The 18897-nt window shown below is 41.0% G+C and overlaps 1 protein-coding gene across 11 annotated transcripts in view; it reads right to left on the bottom strand.

Moving 5' to 3' along the window:
• The window catches only part of SCAPER (S-phase cyclin A associated protein in the ER), a 238025-nt gene that overhangs the window by 3055 nt on the left and 216073 nt on the right, over positions 1-18897 (bottom strand). For 4 of the 11 annotated variants that reach the window (XM_084816787.1, XM_084816783.1, XM_084816785.1 and 1 more), the window contains 2 exons: positions 3915-4106; positions 371-643 (listed from right to left, as the gene is read on the bottom strand). In XM_084816787.1, the coding sequence (XP_084672913.1) occupies positions 473-643; positions 3915-4106 (363 nt within the window). In that variant the 3' untranslated portion in view covers positions 371-472. Of the gene's footprint in view, positions 1-370; positions 644-3914; positions 4107-12231; positions 12442-12906; positions 13047-13895; positions 14045-18897 lie in introns of those variants that run through there. The other 7 variants (XM_084816790.1, XM_084816784.1, XM_084816789.1 and 4 more) reach the window with 4 other exon arrangements.

The following is an 18897-nucleotide window of genomic DNA, read 5'->3' as shown; positions in this document are numbered from 1 at the left end:
GTAAACCTTCATGGACTAGAGTCCACTTCATCAGACGTTCATCAGATATTCAGATGAAGTGGGACCCAGTCCAAGAAAGCTTATGCCATCATAAATCTTTTAAGTCTTGGAGGCAACACACGACTGTTTATTTAATTTAATACATTTACATCCTGTCTTTTAGAGAGAGAAACAAATTCCTACAAGGCAGCTTACAATAATATGTATAAATTAAACCATATATAAGGATGTAAAAATCATATTTAAAAATAAAAACATCCAGTCACAACAAAGCTCTGCTGTTTTTCCTGTAGGCCAGCCATTTTCCACACATAAGCAACATTTTAAAAGTGACTTAAAAGAATTCTGCCTAGCAACTCTCTGGCTATGCAGAGTATTTGTTTGTTTGTTTTACTGACAATCCCTTTATGAAGAGCTCATCCAGCTCCTTCAGGACTTTATCTCACAAGGCAATGGCTTTTCCTAAGGTATACTATCCATAGCAAGCAAGACACAACAGACCTTTCAGTCTGTTCTCCTCCGAAAAGCAACAATACAGCATGCTGTCTGCTACGTAACAGCTAATTTGATATATTGATATAGTAGACTTACCCCTTTGTTGGGATGTCTGGTTATCTGTCTGGCTTGAACTTTGTGTGAAATCCTATAGAAACAAAACCCTATCATGTTCCATTCTGCAGATGGAAGATTAAAAAAACCAAACACCCCACATCATTTTAAAAAAACAATTCCACAATCCAAATAGATTCTAGCTTGCTTGCAGCACAGTGGCCTGAATCAGAAACAAAAGTGCTACGACAACTTCTAAGCAATGCAGCACAGCTCTGCCATCGATCACGGCTTACCAAAATGCCTGATTTTATATTTATGAAAAGTTTGAACATGAAATACTGTTGGATGGTACCACACTCAGTCTAAATATGGACTTAATCCTGTATTTATGCATGGGGTGGGATCCAAAGAACTGTTACGCATACCCAAGAGAACATTGGACTACCTGACCAGCAGCATCCCTTGTTGCACTGCAAACTACTTTTGAAAGGGAGAGACGTTTCAAAAGCCATTTGTGATGGGGCATGGGCTGGGCTGGAAGTGTTTATGTGTGTGATGTTCAAAAAAGAAGTCAAACATTCCTACTGGGAGCATGCAAGCCCTTAAGCACACCTGAAGTACTGCTTAGGATCTTGGCCATGAACATAATCAGCTCGCAGCTTTTGCCTCTGACTTTCTTAGAACTAAACAATAAATTAATATCAACAACAATGATCATGACAACAAAGTGTCTCCCACAGCTAATAATTAAGAAAGTACATATTTCCTGGACTGATGAGCTTTAAGGTTGAGGCTTTGGGTTAAGGTTATGCACTCAAGAAGTAACATGTACTCCCTTCCTTCCTTCCTTCCTTCCTTCCTTCCTTCCTTCCTTCCTTCCTTCGCAATATTTATATACCGTTTCTCATTTGAAACAAATCCCAAATACATGGCGCAAATTAGTCCAAGACAGGAACTTCTCACATGAAGAATGCATACTTGAGAGAGGATGGTATAAATGACACATCGTGCTTTTGTCCTATTTCAGTTCTAATGCTTTCGGTAGTGAGTTAGGCCACCTCTGCTTGTCCACAAAAGCACCTTTGCCTCACGGGCGTTGTTCTCAGAACAGAAGTCATCACCAGATTCACAGTGTTGGGTTCATTCTGGTGGGATTTTGTAACACAGCAAAATGTACTACAGAGAGAGCTACAGCTAGGTAGCAGACTGAAACCTGGCTTCAAAAAGTCCTGCTAAAGTCATATAGTGTTCCACTTTTAATGCAAGTAGTTTTAGAAACAGTGACAAGCAAACTAAGAAAAAAGTAAGAAAAAAGGGGGAAAGGGGGCTGTTGTAATACACTGCGGCACGAAAGAAGCTTTTCTAACAGCGTTCACAGTATAAGAGTAAAGCAGAACTCTGTTCTATTTTTGTTATTAAAGTACTAAGACATTTCTACATTTTCTGTATTTTAGTTCACTTTTATACATCCCCAAATGCATGCAACCAGACCAATTTCTCTCCCCTCCTTCCCCCAAATTCTCCCATATGGTAAACATTTATTTTCCAATCCTGGGGTCAGATATCTCACATTCCCCCATAGAGGGAGGACTCTCCTTGCAGAACCAAATAGGATATTTGCCTCGGGAAGGCGCACATATTATGTCTCCTCATGATAGCAAGTTGAAATTTAAGAACAAATGCAAACCTGTTTTTCATTTTGCAATATCTGGAAGGGGGTGGGGGAGAGAATCCTTGCCTTTTATACAGCTTGTTTGTTTGTTTAATATTATTATATTAGATTTTTATTTGTGATGGCTAAACAATTTCCCCAAAGCCTGAGGGGAACAAACACGTATTCAGGCTGCTGAGTTGGATACGTTCATGTGAACCAGAAATCAAAACCTACATTAATGCTCAGTAAAATTAAGCTCTATCTGACTTATGCTAGGCTTTCCCAATCAAATAGTTGAATTTCAATTGCTTTCTCAGTGAAAGCAAACAATTCATTATCCAAGTAAGGACCAGCACTCCTGGGTTGTTGGTTGGGGTTTTTGTGTGTGCAGCATCTGCTTCTAACTTGTACTGGCAAAAGCAGCGTGGAAAACATTCAGAGCTTTTCCCCAACCAGTTGCTGTTTTATGCATCCCCCCGCCCCCGCAAGTTACAGGAGATAAAACGTTTCAATGTGAATGCATTTTATTCCTCTGTTCTAATTGATCTGGCTCTATGACGTTATTTCTTTGGTTTCTGTTTTCATTGGCCGTTTTTATTTTATTGTAGTGGTTTTACTTTACTCTTACTGTAATGTGAATATTGTACTTTTACTGTAATGTGAATATTATTTTTATGTGGCAAGCCACCCAGGGAACATTTTAATAAATGTAAATAATAAATGTAAATAATAAATAAATAAATAAATTGTGTTACAACATTTTTATAAAACCCTAATATCTTGAGTGATGGTACCTAAAGGTTGACAAGGTGTTTAAATGTCATATGCCATTTTGGTAGTAGGGCGAATTAAAAGAAAAGACAACTATAAGAAAATACTTTATTTTCTCCATTTGACTGTGGTTATCTGGGTATAGTTCACCAAGCTCCACTTCCTTACACGTACCACTGAAATTTATGGTGGTGGTGCTAGGAAGTGGCATAAGAGTAGTGCTTAGTGAATTGTGGTGATATGCTATACTCTATAAATTTAAAAAATAAACCCTTCAGAGTAATTAATTCTATCAGATTAAAAGCATGGAAACAGTTTCCTTGCATCAAGAACTTTTTTTAATATAATGTGTGCATGCGTGTGCCAGTGTATAAATAAATATTATGCTATGCAACCTGATTGTTAAATAGAATACCGGCATGCAAAAAGATACCGCGAATCCTTACCTGAGCAAGCAACAATGACTGCTTATATAAAGTAGAGATTTCAAGGTCTGAATATTTAGCATAGTTGGTACATACTGTCATTAATTATACCCTCAACTGTTAATATCCATAATATAAAAAGTACTGTTCTCTCTCTCTCTCTATGTAGCATCATTTGTTTTTTTGTATGAGTTACTTTATGTTAAAATGTCTCCTTAACATGTATTTCAGGAAACTGTCCATCTGTTATTAAACAGAAGTTGTTCAAAATTTCATTAGAATGTCCTGCATATTTTAAATACAAACAGAACATATTTAGTGTGAACCAAATCACTCTGCAGATGTTTACAGGAGAAAACTCTTAGGCATACAGAAGCCTCTCGTTCATGAAAAGAGAAACCCTTGTTTGATTTGATGTTAATGCATTTATACTTAGAAGGCACAGAAACGGTTAAGCAAAGGAATACAGACAGACTATATGTAACCATATGACAGCCAGCCAAACTATGTACCTGAATGAACGTGGCAAGTAACACACAACTCATCTCTTGCTCCAGAATGATCTTGTTCTGTGGGTTATTGTAACAAGCAGCTATTAGTGTTGGAAAGAGCACTTTGATTAGGCGAGGATCGCTGAAATACTGGAAGGGCAGCTGGCAGAGCTTTTGAAGGACGGTGGGGTGGCGGCCAGACTGGACAATCACCTGAAAAATGCAGACAGCACAATGTTAGAGCAACTCTGACAGACTGCCCAGATTAGCTGGAAGAAGAAAGGTACAGTAAAATAAGACAGGATAGGTACACAAGTACGTTACTTAAGAGAAAGCCACTGAAAGTTTAATTAAAAAACAACAACTTTTGGCTTGAAATTTCATCCTCGCAACTCCTTTTCATGTGCAATTGTTGCAGCAGTGCAGAATAAATGAATCTTAGATAACATATGACATGTTAAAGCAACAATGAAGACCTTACATAACTTAACTCCAGAGGCCATAAAAGAGACAAAGAAAATGCTGCAACGAGGCAACGAATACCCAAAGAGGCAGACGAAACAAGCTGTTGAAGAGCAGTAGATGGGATTCGGGGAATAGTGGTCAGAAAAAGGGGGTTGCCCACAAAGTGTCTCTCCCCAGATGTACAGGCAATGATAAAAAATCAGTGAGAGCAGCACAGAACTGAAAAGGAGAGTGTATGTTGCACATGGCAGTTGGATTCAGTGAGCACAGACTAAGAAAGATCCTCCCATTTGCTATTTTATCTGGATTATTATCAGTGCCATGGACTTTGAAAGGGGAATTGTTTAGATAAATGGAACTGTTGTTATGCAAGCAGGATTTATAACAGTGTACATCTTAAACCACAGAATGGTGCCATTAATGGTATCTTCCAGGGAAACTCTTAAATTACTCGCTTGTTCCACAAAATCTTGGTGATAAACTGAGAATGGCCAACATCCACACAAAGGCTACAATAAACAACAACAACAACAACAAAGCGGTTTGACCCAAATCTGGCTTTTCAGTATTGGAAGATGCTCCTGTACTTTTGGGACCACTGTAAAATCCTAAGGTCGCGATTGTAAATTGTACTTCGAAAAAACAGCATTTTAGAGGTACACACACCCGGACAAGACTGCACTCAAATTAAAACCAGAAGGACAAAAAAGAAGTAGTGAAGGCCACGGGGACATAAATTACAGGGATTTACAAGTTTTCAAAGAACTTTTAACAATTCACTAAGAACACATTCTCAGTTCATAATGCAGTTCAGGTCAAGAACAAGATCAACAAAGTAATAGTTTACATTTTTTAGTTCAATAGCCAAAATGAAATTGAAAACCCTTCAGTGAATACAGATAGGAACCCCTTAATTCTTCTAAATCCAAATGGAATTTTAAAGACAACCAAATATGTGAGCATGTACCACACATTTGAGACATTGCTTTTTTGACATCTTGAGTGATGTCCCCACCCCGACTCACAGGCAGGATTCTTATTAAAGTACAAAAAGAATTATCTTGAAACTATTTTGATCAAAGTTGCCAACTTTATTTTTTAAAAATCATAGTTTTTGCTGTGATTTTTCATTATTTTCATATAAATTTGGCGGGTTTAAAACAAAATCTACTGATGGTTGAATGCTGAAAAATTGCATCTGGTACGATTCTGATTCAGAATGTTGCAGTGACCGTATGTGATGAACATGGAAAAGTAACTTCCAATGTCCGTAATTTCTCATTTTATGACTCCCAAACTCCACTACGTTACCTAGTGACCTTTATGCCTCATTTGTAGCATCTTCCTAAAACAAGCCCAAAGACAACTAGAATTCATATTTTATCTTCTCCTTCATCTCACAGTTAAGGCTGGGAAACTGTGACAGTACTTAAGGTTAACATTCCAGAGCCGTGGATTATCGTAAGGCAGGCGTTTATCGCATGTGGATTCAATTTAACAACCGGAGTTTACGCTATCCAACATGGCTACTAAAACTGCTACAACTCATAGGTGCCCCCTTCCTTGAAGAAGGCAATAGGAGAACAACCTTCGTGACAAATAACAAAAAGAAACCATGACGCTTCCTCATTCCATGCCAGAGATACGGGGGAAAGTAGCATTGGATCCGAAAACTTTTGCCTCTTGCTCATTAATTTATGGCACAAAAAATGCCATCTCAAAACGTCTTTCATTTACAGCTTTAATTTATGGTAGACACTGCCAATCCTCACATTATACTACAGGGCTCCAGTAAAACCAGGAGGATGAAAACAAGCACACCCTCGTCAACATTTCACGGATGAAAATAAGGGCATGCATGGGAATACTTTTATTTTCATAACACAAATCATGCTATTACACACTGCTGAAGGGTCTACTCTGTCTGCTATTGTAATTCTCCTCTCAAGGGGGGTTCAGACGAATCCAATTACTCCTTAAATGCATGTGTGAGGGGGTCACACATGCTTTGAACTAGGCTTGCCCAATTGCCAATGCACCTGCCAGCCATGTCCCCCGCTGGCTGCATGTTTGGAGGCCGTGAGAATGGGATGTATGTCTGTAGATCTCCATGTGAGGTTTTTTCCCCTGATTTGCCCAGGACCCTTCATTCCCATGGTCACTTAATGTGTGGTGGGAGAGTGCAGAGGCGCTAGCTCGTGTGGTCCCGTGGCCCCCTCAGATGTGCTTTTAAGACATGAGGAACAATGGTGTGGCAGTAAATTTTGAAGTGCAGGTGCTTGTCAAGATGGTCCCCATCACCACATCCCACAAAGACAGTACAAAAATACAGGTAGATGTGCTGATCCATCCCCCTCTCCTTCTGTATTAGAGGTCTTTTGTAAATCAAATGGGTTTTAATTAAACGTATCATATTCCCTTTGGCTTGTAACACACCTTTAGACCCCAGTCATTGCACATGAACCAGTTCCAGCGACAAGCAAACTAAACTTATTTTTGCATACACATCAGGGAGTGACCAATAGCAACAACTCAAAATAACCAAGCAAGGATTTCCCAGGTCTGAGAAACTTGAAGAGCAGATAACTATATTCCCTACTCTCTGCAGTTATCTCTGTCTTAAAATAAATCTGCTAATTAACTTCCACTTTGTAAAAAAAGAAGAAAAAAAAGCTGATGCTGCATGACATGTCATCGAAGGGTAAACAAGATCCCCCCACCCAAAAAACTGGTCAAGACAGGCCATTTGCAAAGAAGCTTTTGATCTTAATTAGACAAGTTGTTTCCCCATCTATCAAAAAAGCTCCCCAGACAATACCTCCCACCCACTATGACTCATTAAAAAAAAAATAAAAAAAATAAATCACATTTCTTAGGTATAACATTTGGGCATTTTCAGAGAACTGGCCTTTAGAGATGCAAACACAGCAGTGTTATGATGATACTGTGTGATGCATATGGGGACTTGGGGAATGATGTAAAAAAGAGAAAAATATATTACGATTACGCATGGCATATTTTCATGGACCCTTTATACCTTCCAAGGTTCCTCACACTGAATCCTCATGGAACAAGAACATGTGCTGGAGACTCTTCTCCTAAGGGCTTCTAGAGGATTGCACTCATTTATTATGCCACATACAGGGGCTACAGCAGGGGTAGGCAAACTGGCGTGCCCTCCAGATGTGTTGGACCACCAATTCCATCAGCCCTAGCCACCATGGCCAATGAGAGTTGTAGACCAAAATATCTGGAGGGCATGGGGTTGCCAAGCCCTGAGCTAAGGTAAAGCAAGATAATGTATCTGCTGCTTATGATTTCTCCAAAAAGTATCTGCAGAGCTGCGGTATGTATATTTATTTAAATGTACTCATTAGCTGTCAAAAGCCAGAAATCTATGGGAAAAAAATAGTTGGCAGCTATAAGTCTGGCATGAGAGGGGAAGCACACAAAGGTTAATGTCAATGGACAGATATGGAACTTCCTTTTTAAGTGTGAAACCTTGGATAGTTATTCTATTGTCTCCATGGGATCCAGAAGAGAAGGGAAAAAAAGATCTTTGGTGACATCAGAAATCTGTAAAATTGACAAGGACGAGATTAAAGCTACAGGTAATTTTTGGAGGTGTACATCCTCAAATGCAGGTGATGGACCATATGGGTTGGTTCTGTCCATGAGTTTGTTCTTTCTTTTTCTTACTTGGTATCCTGCCCTATCTTGAAGTCTCAGAGTGGCTTACAAAAATATATGCTTATATTTATTGGGAAGTAATTATTAAAGTTCTTAGAGACATCATGGCCTGTACAATTCCATTAGATCCACTTACATGTCTATTCAGGTTTGTACAAGATGCAGTAGAAACGTTTGTGGGGGGAACATAATACATTGGTTGTCACTGCTAGGACTGAGACAACTAGCAAAGGGAAACATGGTGAAAGTCCTCCAACTGAAGATGGCTAAAGAGAGTGCAGAATATTATTTTTAACTCAACTTACACGTTTAGAAAAGTTCAAAGGAGAGCATGATAAACTCACAATGTATTTGAGAATTGGGATTTGTCTTATTTTAAAATAGATTATATAGTCAAAATATTCCCACTGATATTTTAGCATTTTCATTATCTTTTGTAGTTATTTATTCCGGAAATTTACACTCAGCATTTCTCCTAAAGTAGTGCTCAAGGCAGTTTATAAAATTAAACACACACATGCATGGCAGATACATAATATGTACATAACATAAACCATACGTACATAAATACATAAACCATCTAAAACATTTAACAAATAGAAAGCAAAAATCAAAGAGTTACAGCAGGAGTAAAATCACATGGTGTTAAAGGCATGAGTGAACAGGGTGGACTTTAGCAGGTTACTACAAGATAGGAGTGACGTTGACAGGCAAATTTGCCTAAGGAGGAAATTCCAGAATTGGGGTGCCACCACAGAAAAGGGCCTCTCTCTGATAGCCATCCATCTAACCTCTGAAGAAGAAGGGCCTCAATTGAAGAGCTGGACAGAAAGCTTTGTAGGGGAGAAGGTGGGTCATTCAGTAGATGTAATTAGCTCCACCTGCTAGATGTTTTTCTCATTTTTATATTCAATAACAAAAGCCCTAATTGGAAACATGGAATATTTTGTATACCAGGAATTTAAGCTTATTTTTATGCTCCATGGGAGAACAGGACATCACTTCTGTAGGCCACTCCGCAGGTATTCTATGTGACATATACTATTAATTCTTTAGGGGACTGGACTAACTGCTACAGAAATGTATTCTTTGCACGGAAGTTGAATTCTGTGTGAAATAAAGTGGGGAAACACACTCCCTTCTACTTGACTGTGCTCTCTGGCAGCTATTTATTCCCTATCCAGATGCAAGTCTTTTAAGAACGTTGGGGCTAAAAAGCTAATGGATCTAAAACGCCACTACCTGCCCCTCTCAAAATCTGCTATACAAATCGGAACATGACCACTAGAAATGCTTGGGGTGTTGAACTTCCAACAGGGAATACGGGGACTCTGGCGATTTCCTTTCCATTTACTGACTATATAAAGGAGGTTATTAGTTTCAAAGCAACAGGAATTGAACTTCAACAGTATATGGTTTCTAATAGTACAATACTCCTTTTAACAATTAAAATGCTACAGTTTATGTGAGGCTATTTATAACTATATAAAAGAAATCATTCCTTGAGTAGCTTAGAGCGTACTGTCTCTCTCCCTCTTTAAGTCAGATCTGCGTTATTTCTTTGCTACTCTATAAACAAATCCCAGACTGTAAGTGTTTAATCAGAAGGGTATGTCATCGCCCAGGTCAAGCTCTCTACCTTCCGATCTCTCTAGCTCTACCTCTGGAACAACTCTAACTTTGGGGGGGGGGGGAGTTCTTAGTTTTCTTTTAATCTTTATCATGATCCCCCTCGCCCCGGTAATGGCCGACAATACTGCCAGTTGGACGCACAGGGTTAAAAAGGATCATTTGATGTAGTTTTCCTTCATCCGCTTAGAACAGCATTTAAAAAAGCTGAACATAACTTTACTTTTGCTCTAATATCAATTCACTGTCACTTTCATTTCAAGGCAAGCCTTCAGTTGGAAAGCCATCGGAAGAGCTTACAACTGAAAGTCAAGTTTATCCTCAAACATAGTCTCCGCAGATAAATCTATTGATTTCCAAAAAAAGGTACTAACAAATGAAATAGCACATATAAGTATATATCAAAATGCACAGGCTTTGTAATCTTTCTGCTTATATGCAATTGATCTAAACCTGTGGTTTCTGGGCATTATTGGTACCAATATTTTAAGCACGCTTCCGAGGGAGCAGATACAGCCAAATTAGACATGATCCTGCACTGAGCAGGGGGATTGGATTAGCTGACCTCCAAGATCCCTTCCAATTCTATACTTGTATGGATCTTCCAGTTAGAATCTCAGGCTTAAAAAGACGAATGGAGTAATGGAGCCCCCTGTCCCAGATTTTATTTATTTATTTCATTTCCATACTGCCCAATAGCTGAAGCTCTCTGGCCAGTTCACAAAAATTAAAACCACAAAATAAAACAATATAAAATACAAAAGCGTAAAACTACAAGATAAAAGTATAACCAGAATAAAACCTAGCAGCGATGCAGAGATTTAAAATAGAGATTTAAAACAGCAGAGCTGAAGACTAAAGTGCTAAAATGCTGGGAAAATAAAAAGGTCTTCATGTGGCACTGAAAGGAGTACAACGTAGGTGCCAAGCAAACCTTTCTAGGGAGCTCATTCCACAGCCGGGGTGCCACAGCAGAAAAGGCCCTCTTCCTAGTAGCCACCTGCCCCACTTCCTTTGGCAGGGGCTTGGATTGGACTATAATGCTAGGAGAGAGGGGATGAACCATACCACCACTGTGTCATTGTACCAATTAAAATTAACTCCCAGATGCTATTTGCTCCACAGGAGGAAACTTACAGGTAATGGGTACGCACAAATTTCCGCTGTGGGTTAAACAGCAACACTGTATGTGTCTGCAATTTTAACTAGGAAAACAGCATGAAGGGAAAGGATTGAATCCCCCTTATAAACATTGGAAGCTGCCTTCTACTGAGTCAGGACCTTGGTCCATCTAGCCCAGTACTGTCAACACTGACTGGCAGTAATGGCTGTGCAGGGTTTGAGGCAGGATTCTTTCCTAGCCCAGGCATTCCTCCAAGAATCCTAAGCATTACAATTAAGGGAAAATGTGAAGGATTTTCCCTTGTTTCCCAGCCTCTTTATAGAACAACATTTTCCAGAGTTACGAACACTGGAAACTGTCCTGTACGAAGTCACAGCCCAGCATTGTCGACACTGACTGGCAGCTATGGCTCTCCAGGTTTTCAGATCGAACCTGGGACCCTTTGCTTGCAAAGCATGCGCTCTTACCGCTGGGCCACAACCCCTCCCTATGGTTTCCTCAGCACTGCAGTCATGATCCAATTCTGTCCCTCTCCAAGGCTGTTCTCTTCAAAAAATGTAGGAGATCATAATCACAGCTCCCCTGTGTCACGTCCAGTTGTGCCCTTACTCGGGTTGATTTTTTAAACTTCTATTTTTTTTACATTTGTACAAAAGAATAACCATATTAAAACTCTATAAAGCAAAAATACTGATTCCCAGGGAACTTGGGGTTTCCAATAAGCGTGCTTCAGCTTATGGTCTAAGGCTGCAATCCTGCACAGAAGTAGGCAGTCTTAAAACTCACCAACTTCGAACAGGTTTCCTGTGTGCAGGTCTGCAGCCTAGGCCTGTAAAACAAAGAAAACTGTGACACCTTTTCCATGTTGTTTAGATAGCCATCTTAATAACATTAAAAGGATAAACAAACCTGCATTTAAAACGGATAAACTAGTTTTAAGAAAAAGTATATATAAGTAACAGATGTAAGACAATATACAGTTGCCGGGGGGGGGGGGGGAGAGAAAAAGGCTTGGAAATGGGCGGGGGGGGGGAGAAAAAAAATCTCCCCCAGGCTCTCTGGTTATAAATGTGGGCAAGTGCTTGTGCCCATGTAGGCTATTTTAAAGACGTCCTGCTTTCTAAGTTCTTGTGCGAATGCCATGGGAAAAATCAGGAGGGCTGCAGAGACGATTAGGGTGAATTATTTTCTGGCATGAGCATATCTGTGATCATCCCGTGTGGTCACACTGCATATTCCTGCTGTGAACTCCATAAGCTATTTAGATAGGCCTATGCTATGCAAGAGCATGCAAGATTTTTGGTGGCTTAGTGCTTTCACAAATGAAACAGATTTCACATTTTCTAGCCGTTTCAATTCCCCCCTGCCCCGCTCCATCCCTACTTCTAATCGAGAGTGGATGTGGGTGAGATGGAAGGCCCCCTTTCATACCTTCTCCTCCAGGCCTTCACCCTTCATGTGGAGGAGGGAAGGGATTGTGCTCAGTAGTGTAGTGGCAAATTCAGAAGTACAGGGTCCCTTCGTGACAGTCACAGCCACGCCCCCTTCTAAGATTATACAACTTTGTAAGATATACAGCCTTCAACGGGGATCCAAAAACAGTGCAGCTGAGAGTAAGGCAGCGGTATTTCAATTGGACGTCTAAGAAAAAATGCAGGGGTGTTAAAATCTTTTTCACCCACCCAAACACAAACATTTTAGGTTTTCAAAATATGATACTCTATGGAAGCTTCACCCTCTCAACTCAGTCCTCATGGACAGATCCCTTCTCATTTAAACAGCCCCCTTGCACACTCTCTTAGTGCCCCAACATTACCCGTTAGCCTTCTCTAAGCTCCTTCATTGTATCTCCCCCCTCCTCCTCCAACAGAAACGTCCTCACACCCAGCTGGATTGAACTACACACACACACACACACACACACACTGGTGTAGTGGTAAATTTGGAAATGAAAGAGCTCACTGACAGTCTCCAAGGGCAGTCCAAAAATTTCAGGCAGCTGTGATGATCCATATCAACAAACCAGTTCTAGGCGTTTTCATCTTCACCAGGAGCACGTCTTTGGTAAAGCGAATAGGTCTTAATTGCCCATTCCAGATCAAGGCATCCCAAATACTTTGCATTCCAACACGGAACAATATATTGTTGCTTGGAAAATTCATTCCCCCCACAGCTACGGTGAAGATCACAGCTAAGCTCAGAGGGAACAGGAATTCTGAGGGGGCTGGCAGACGACATCAGAGTCCCTGCTAATGAAAAAGTGCGAGCCATGCTTCCTCTACACCACTGATTGTGCTTCTGTTGCTCCTGCCCTTGATGTTGTTGCATCTTGCTGACCCTGTGTCCCCCTCCCCACTACATAGAGACGAAGGCTTGAAAGGGGGCACCATCCCCCTGAATGCATGGTCATCTGGAGTGGGGTGCAGTGATGTCAGGGGTGGGTGGGATAAGGCACAGTCCTATTCCCCCTCCACACATTTCTTCTACATATGGAGGGAACTCCTAAACTGGGCTGATGCAGTTGCCTGAATGCTCCCCAAGATCAGATGTACTGAACCACTGCAAACGTTTCAAAATATATTGTCTGCGGTGTATGCTTTACTACTTCACAGTAGCTTGGCTTGGATAGATTCTAAGTCGGTAAAGTCTATGTGTGATGGGGGAAGAGCGATTGTTGTGCCTATTCGTTCCACCAAATGCTTATGCCTGTCCTGCCCCCTGGGCATGCTGGTCGTCAACACACAGATGTAACTCTTATATACAACCTATGCCTTGAAATCCAGTGTGTAGAGACCTGAACCATTGGGTTGGTTTCTGGATTTTATGTAGGCCCGATGTAAAAGTTATGTCCATGCATGGACATCTGGTGGGCTTGGAGCTGGGACATGTACATCAGGTGGGCAGGTCAGGTACAATCCCACTCCTCCCACTGTATTTACTTACTTACTGCATTAGATACTCCCCTTGTGCCAAAGCACTTAAAGCTGTCAATGTTTCATTATCACAGCATGCAATCTAAGAGCCATGATAAAAAAAAGGAATGGAGAGAAAAGAGGAAAATGAGCAAATTCAAGTACTAATTTTTTCGTACGTACATAACAGGCAGCTGCAATGAAGACTGGAGACACATCCGGGAGGGGAGGAGCAAAATGGCACCAGGTTCCAGCCAGGACAATGGAGAAGGCCTCACTGTCTCACCTCTCCCTCTGAAGCAGCCAAGAAGAATGGCTGCTAATGGAGATAACTATGGAAGAGGAATGGCCACATGTTCTTAGCCAGGTCAACAGAGGAGGTCTCACTTAGCCTCTGCCCACGTAGAAATTCACCTGAACCATACAACAATCCACATTCAAACTGGCCTGACACAACAAATATAAGAACCCCCCCCCGCCCCCCAAAGATAGATGTGTCTGTCCATTGTCCCTGAGAAAACTCTTATGATGGCTTTCTGAGAAGCCATAAACTAATGGTTGGATCAGAAGGTTCTAAACTCAAGAGCAAACCACTATTTTTCTACCCTTGCTGAAGCTACTATATTCAGAGAGAAAACTGGAAATTTACAGCCTATAAAGCTGTAGCATGGGTCAGAACAGACTGCGCCTCTTCGCATCATGTCAGTGCTGACTTTGCTTTAAATTACCATGTTGACATAAGGATTGCCTTGAAAGTAAAGGGCTGACAGGCTTGGTCAGAGGCCTAGCAAGCAAGAGGATTGTCCAATGCCTCCACGGATCTATTTAGTGGCAAAAACTCTTAGTGTTCAAGGTTCATCAAATTTGCTTACAAAAAACCATCTATCTACAGAAGCATGCCAAAAACAACCACAGTTTCTGACATGGACAACACTCTGCTAAGAACTAAGTGGCAATCGCCACGTTCAGCAAGGCTACACACAGGGCTTTTTCTTTTTCTTTTTTTAAAAGTGGTAAATCTTCATTATATCCTTTCGGCTAACGTGCATCCATGTCCACGTAGTCCACTGTATTTTGGAATATCTCTGTTTGTTGCAGGTGAAATTACTTCCCTTACTTAAACAGTGTCTTATGTATACCCATGCTGGCTGGGGAATGCTGGGAGTTGTAGGCCTTTTCTCTGTCTAAACATGCATAGGATTGTGCCCTAAAACTATATCTTTAGTAGCTCCATTTTAAAATAGGGAGTTAACAATCCCATATAAACATAAAAATATGTTATTCTCCTATAAAAGCAATTATAAATGTAGTGTTCTTTTCTGCTGAAGCCATTTCTTTGCTTCTAATACACAACATGTTATTTATTTTTTATTTATTAATGTTGGCTGCAATCATATACACCTGAGATATCCAACACGGAGCCATGGGGACCAATGTGCCCATGGACAACTCTTTGGGCACCTGCCAAAAAGAGTTGTCTCCTGATTTTTATTTTATTTCTTAAGATTTTTTTAAAAATATACTTTTTTTTTCTTAACTGCGAGGCTGGCATGCTGCAAAGCGAAGGGCTGACTTCCAGCACCATCATTACTGTGGTTCAAAATACTAGATTTGTGTTTTGGAGCTGAGACTCCACCTCTGCCTTGTACTTAGGTCCTTGGCCAAATTACTTTTCTTTTCGTCCCCCCAGTTTGCCTTCTGGGAAATTAGTGTTTTGTTACTGGCCATGCCCAACATGGCAGCTATTTTATGAATGGCCAAGCCTTCTCCTGCCCAAGGCAGCCATTTTGTGAGAGTGCCCACAACACTATCTCAAAGTTCTAAATGTGCCCATTGACCCAAAAAGCTTTCAGAGCCCTGCTATACACATTCACCTGGGAGTAAGTCCCACTGAACTCAGTGGGACTTACTTCCAAGTATGCATGTATAGAATTGCACTGTAAAATACTTATCCCCTGCTTTTCTGTCTTAACCTCCACCTTGAGGTGGTTAACAGTGTAAAATGGAACAATATATTAACAACACATTAAACAAGGGTGAAGCATAATAGCCAGCAGAACAGAAAAAAATTACCAGCCTGAAAAATTCAAGCCCAGCATCTGCCAAAACTGTTCAGCCAAAGTGCCACATTTTCACTGAGTGGTGAAAGGTTAGTAATGAAAGAGCTAGGTGGGTTTCCCACAGAAAGGCATTCCACAACTATGGTATATGAGTACAGCTAACAGAATAAAATATGATTCAATGAAGGTATGAGCTTGCACAAATAAGGACAACAAAAACATCCAGCACCATCAACATAGGTTATTTCTGCAGCACAAATAGAATTGCATGTGATTTGTTTTGATAAAAAAACTGCAAGGAGCTTGTCCAGTTCATGCCATTCTATTTACTATTCCAGTTAATCCTGAAGTTAGTACCTTGCAAAAAGTCTAAAATGTAGACAAAAAGCATCCTGCTCACTGAAATTAAATTATTTTTCTGTAATGGTCTTAACACCCAAGCCTCAGAAACTCTGGGTTAGATCCAAAGGTCTCCTCTCTCTGGCAGAAGGAACCTTCCTCTGTCAAAGGGAGATTCCTTCCATCATAGGAAGGGAATATTTGGATCCAGCCTTTGGTGTAAATGAGATTCCATGAATAGGTCTCTGTTTACTAAATGCCTTCATCACACTTGGAGATGATACCAAAATGTTCAATTTCAATTCTGCATTGATCTGCTCAGGTTCATCCCCAAGATGCCGTTAAATTCAACAGAATAATTCAGAATACTTCCTGCTTCAGTATACTTGTATTTTAACTGAAATATTACTGCAATAGTAATAATATTATTGTTTAGCTATAAGATATAACAAAAACAGAAGGGACATTCAGAATTGAGCAACAAAATTTAGCTCTCAATTTCCTGGCTGTCAGCACAAATAGCGAAACACGCAAGGGAATGTAATTTTTGTGATCGAACAACAGAAAACATACAAATTCATGAGGTGTAACAAAATTCTTCCTGAGCCGAAACTCGACTAAGATTTCTCATGTGGATCCATATTTATTTATTACATCTCTACACCCCTTATAAAGAGGACACTAGGTAACATAACGGACAATATCCTCAGTAATAGGGAAGATAACTGTATGCTAATCAATATTTTAAATGTAGAGGAAAGCAGTTCAAAATCTTTTTTCCCCAAACCATTAATTCTATGCCAGCCTGTATCAAATAAGATTTAGAACGCTAAAGTTTCTGCACTGTACTTCTAGAGCCATAGGTTTGGAAGACTGACAAAAAGGAATAAAATATAATGCAGAAGTACTGTGTAGTCAGATTTATAGTTTTGGGCACTGTGGGACAAATAAACAGTACTAATCATCTTGGCACGCTGTCATGGAAGATCATGGATCGAAGTACTTCAGCATGCAAAGATTTGCCAAATTAAAAATATTCACTTGCAACAATGAATATGTAAAAGGTTTCTGCCTTTCTCTTTTTTAATATCCCCAGTGCAGTAATGTGGAGTAAGCCAACTCATCTGTCATTCACGTTAATTTAATTATCAGGCCACATTCAATTATCCAATATAAAATGCAAATGAGACAACAGTTGACAACACATACTAATTATAGTCATTAATTAGATCAGATACCGAGGAGAAAACTGAAAGTGTCCCAAGATGCAAGGAGTTTGTTAATTAACAGCTACATTTATAATTAGAAATTGTAATCCTAAGTAAGCCCCTGATTGGCTTACTCAAAGGCAGGAGCATTATTTTTATTATACAGCTTTCCCTTATGCGCCCATCCACGGTATCGTGGGACCTGTTAAGCCAATAGATCTAACGGTGGCTAATAAAGAGGACAAGTGTGAGGACCCTGCCAAATTTGCAGGTGGTGGTGGTGTGCAGACTGTGGGGAAAATCCCTCCACAGAACAGCCACCTGGGGGACAAAGGGAGGCTGAGACCTCTTTCTGCTCCGAAGCAGCTATGTACATATCTGTGGGCAGTGGAGGCTGGTGGCTCCAATGTCAGCGGGGAGGTACATCTGTCCCGGGTTTCAGTCAGAACGGGTCAGAGCTCTAAAGGAGCTATCCAAGGTGCACCTTGGATAGCTCCTTTAGAGTTCTGACTGGTTCTGACTGAAACCCGGGGCAGATGCACCACCCCGCTGACATCAGAGCCACCAGCCTCCACTGTCTGTGTATGTAGTGGGGAGGACTGGCATTCAAAAATAGCTCTGAGCTGCCTCCACAGTTCATCAGGGAGGGCCTGCAGCTCAGTGGTAGAGTACATGCCTTGCAGGCAGAAGCTCTCAGATTCAATCTTTGGCATCTCCAGGTGGGGAGAGCCACTGCCAGTGAGTATAGAACAAAGGAGGTCAACACGCAGCCCTGCTGTCCCCCCCCCATGCAGCCCCTGCCATCCTCTGATGCCCCCTGAAATCATCATCATCATCATCATAACAATTTTACAAAAATGGGGTCTGTAGCGGCTACGGAGTGCCAAAAGGGACAAATATAGCTTGTCTGCAAGCTAACTTTGGCCCTTTGGGGACTGCATAGTCACTACGGAGCACCAAAGTGATTAAGCTAAATTTAACCCTAGCTCTGTGGTGCTCTAGAGCACTTTGCTGCCAAATGTTGGTGGCAAATCGGAAAGGTTGATGCTTGTTTTGGCTTTTGGGGTGAGCATCTTGCAGACTGTGCAGCACCCGACAGTGTGTGGCCCAGTGAGGATAAATGGCCCCTGGACCTCCTGAAGTTGCCCACCCTGGTATAGACTATGCTAGCTAGATGGACCAAGAGTCTGACCTTGCACAAGTCAGCTTCATATGTTCCTATAGTGGGAACCATCCCCTGAAGCCTTAATGACAGCTGAACTGGTTTGAGGAAAAACATCAGGATCCCTGTAACCACTGTAAAGGAGCTCTGTACTACAGACACGAATGCACTGACGGAGATCTGGGGGAATGGCAATAGGCCCCACTTTCAACCTCAGGTATCTCCAGGTAGGGCTGAAAGTTGAGGTAGCTGTCACCAATCAATGTAGGTGATACGGAGCTAGACAGGCTAATGGTCTGACTTGGTATTCGGTAGTTTCCCATGTTCCACTTTGGAGCGAGAGGATTTAGCCTTTTCCCAGCAAAGGGACTGGGGGCAGGGTTTGGACTCAGAGGCCTTCCCAGTTGGGGAAATTG

Source organism: Heloderma suspectum, chromosome 11 (genome assembly GCF_057233095.1).
Source record: "Heloderma suspectum isolate Gila_16-S chromosome 11, 16-S_ref, whole genome shotgun sequence".
NCBI lineage: Eukaryota > Metazoa > Chordata > Lepidosauria > Squamata > Helodermatidae > Heloderma > Heloderma suspectum.
This window is presented reverse-complemented; position numbering and strand designations above follow the sequence as displayed.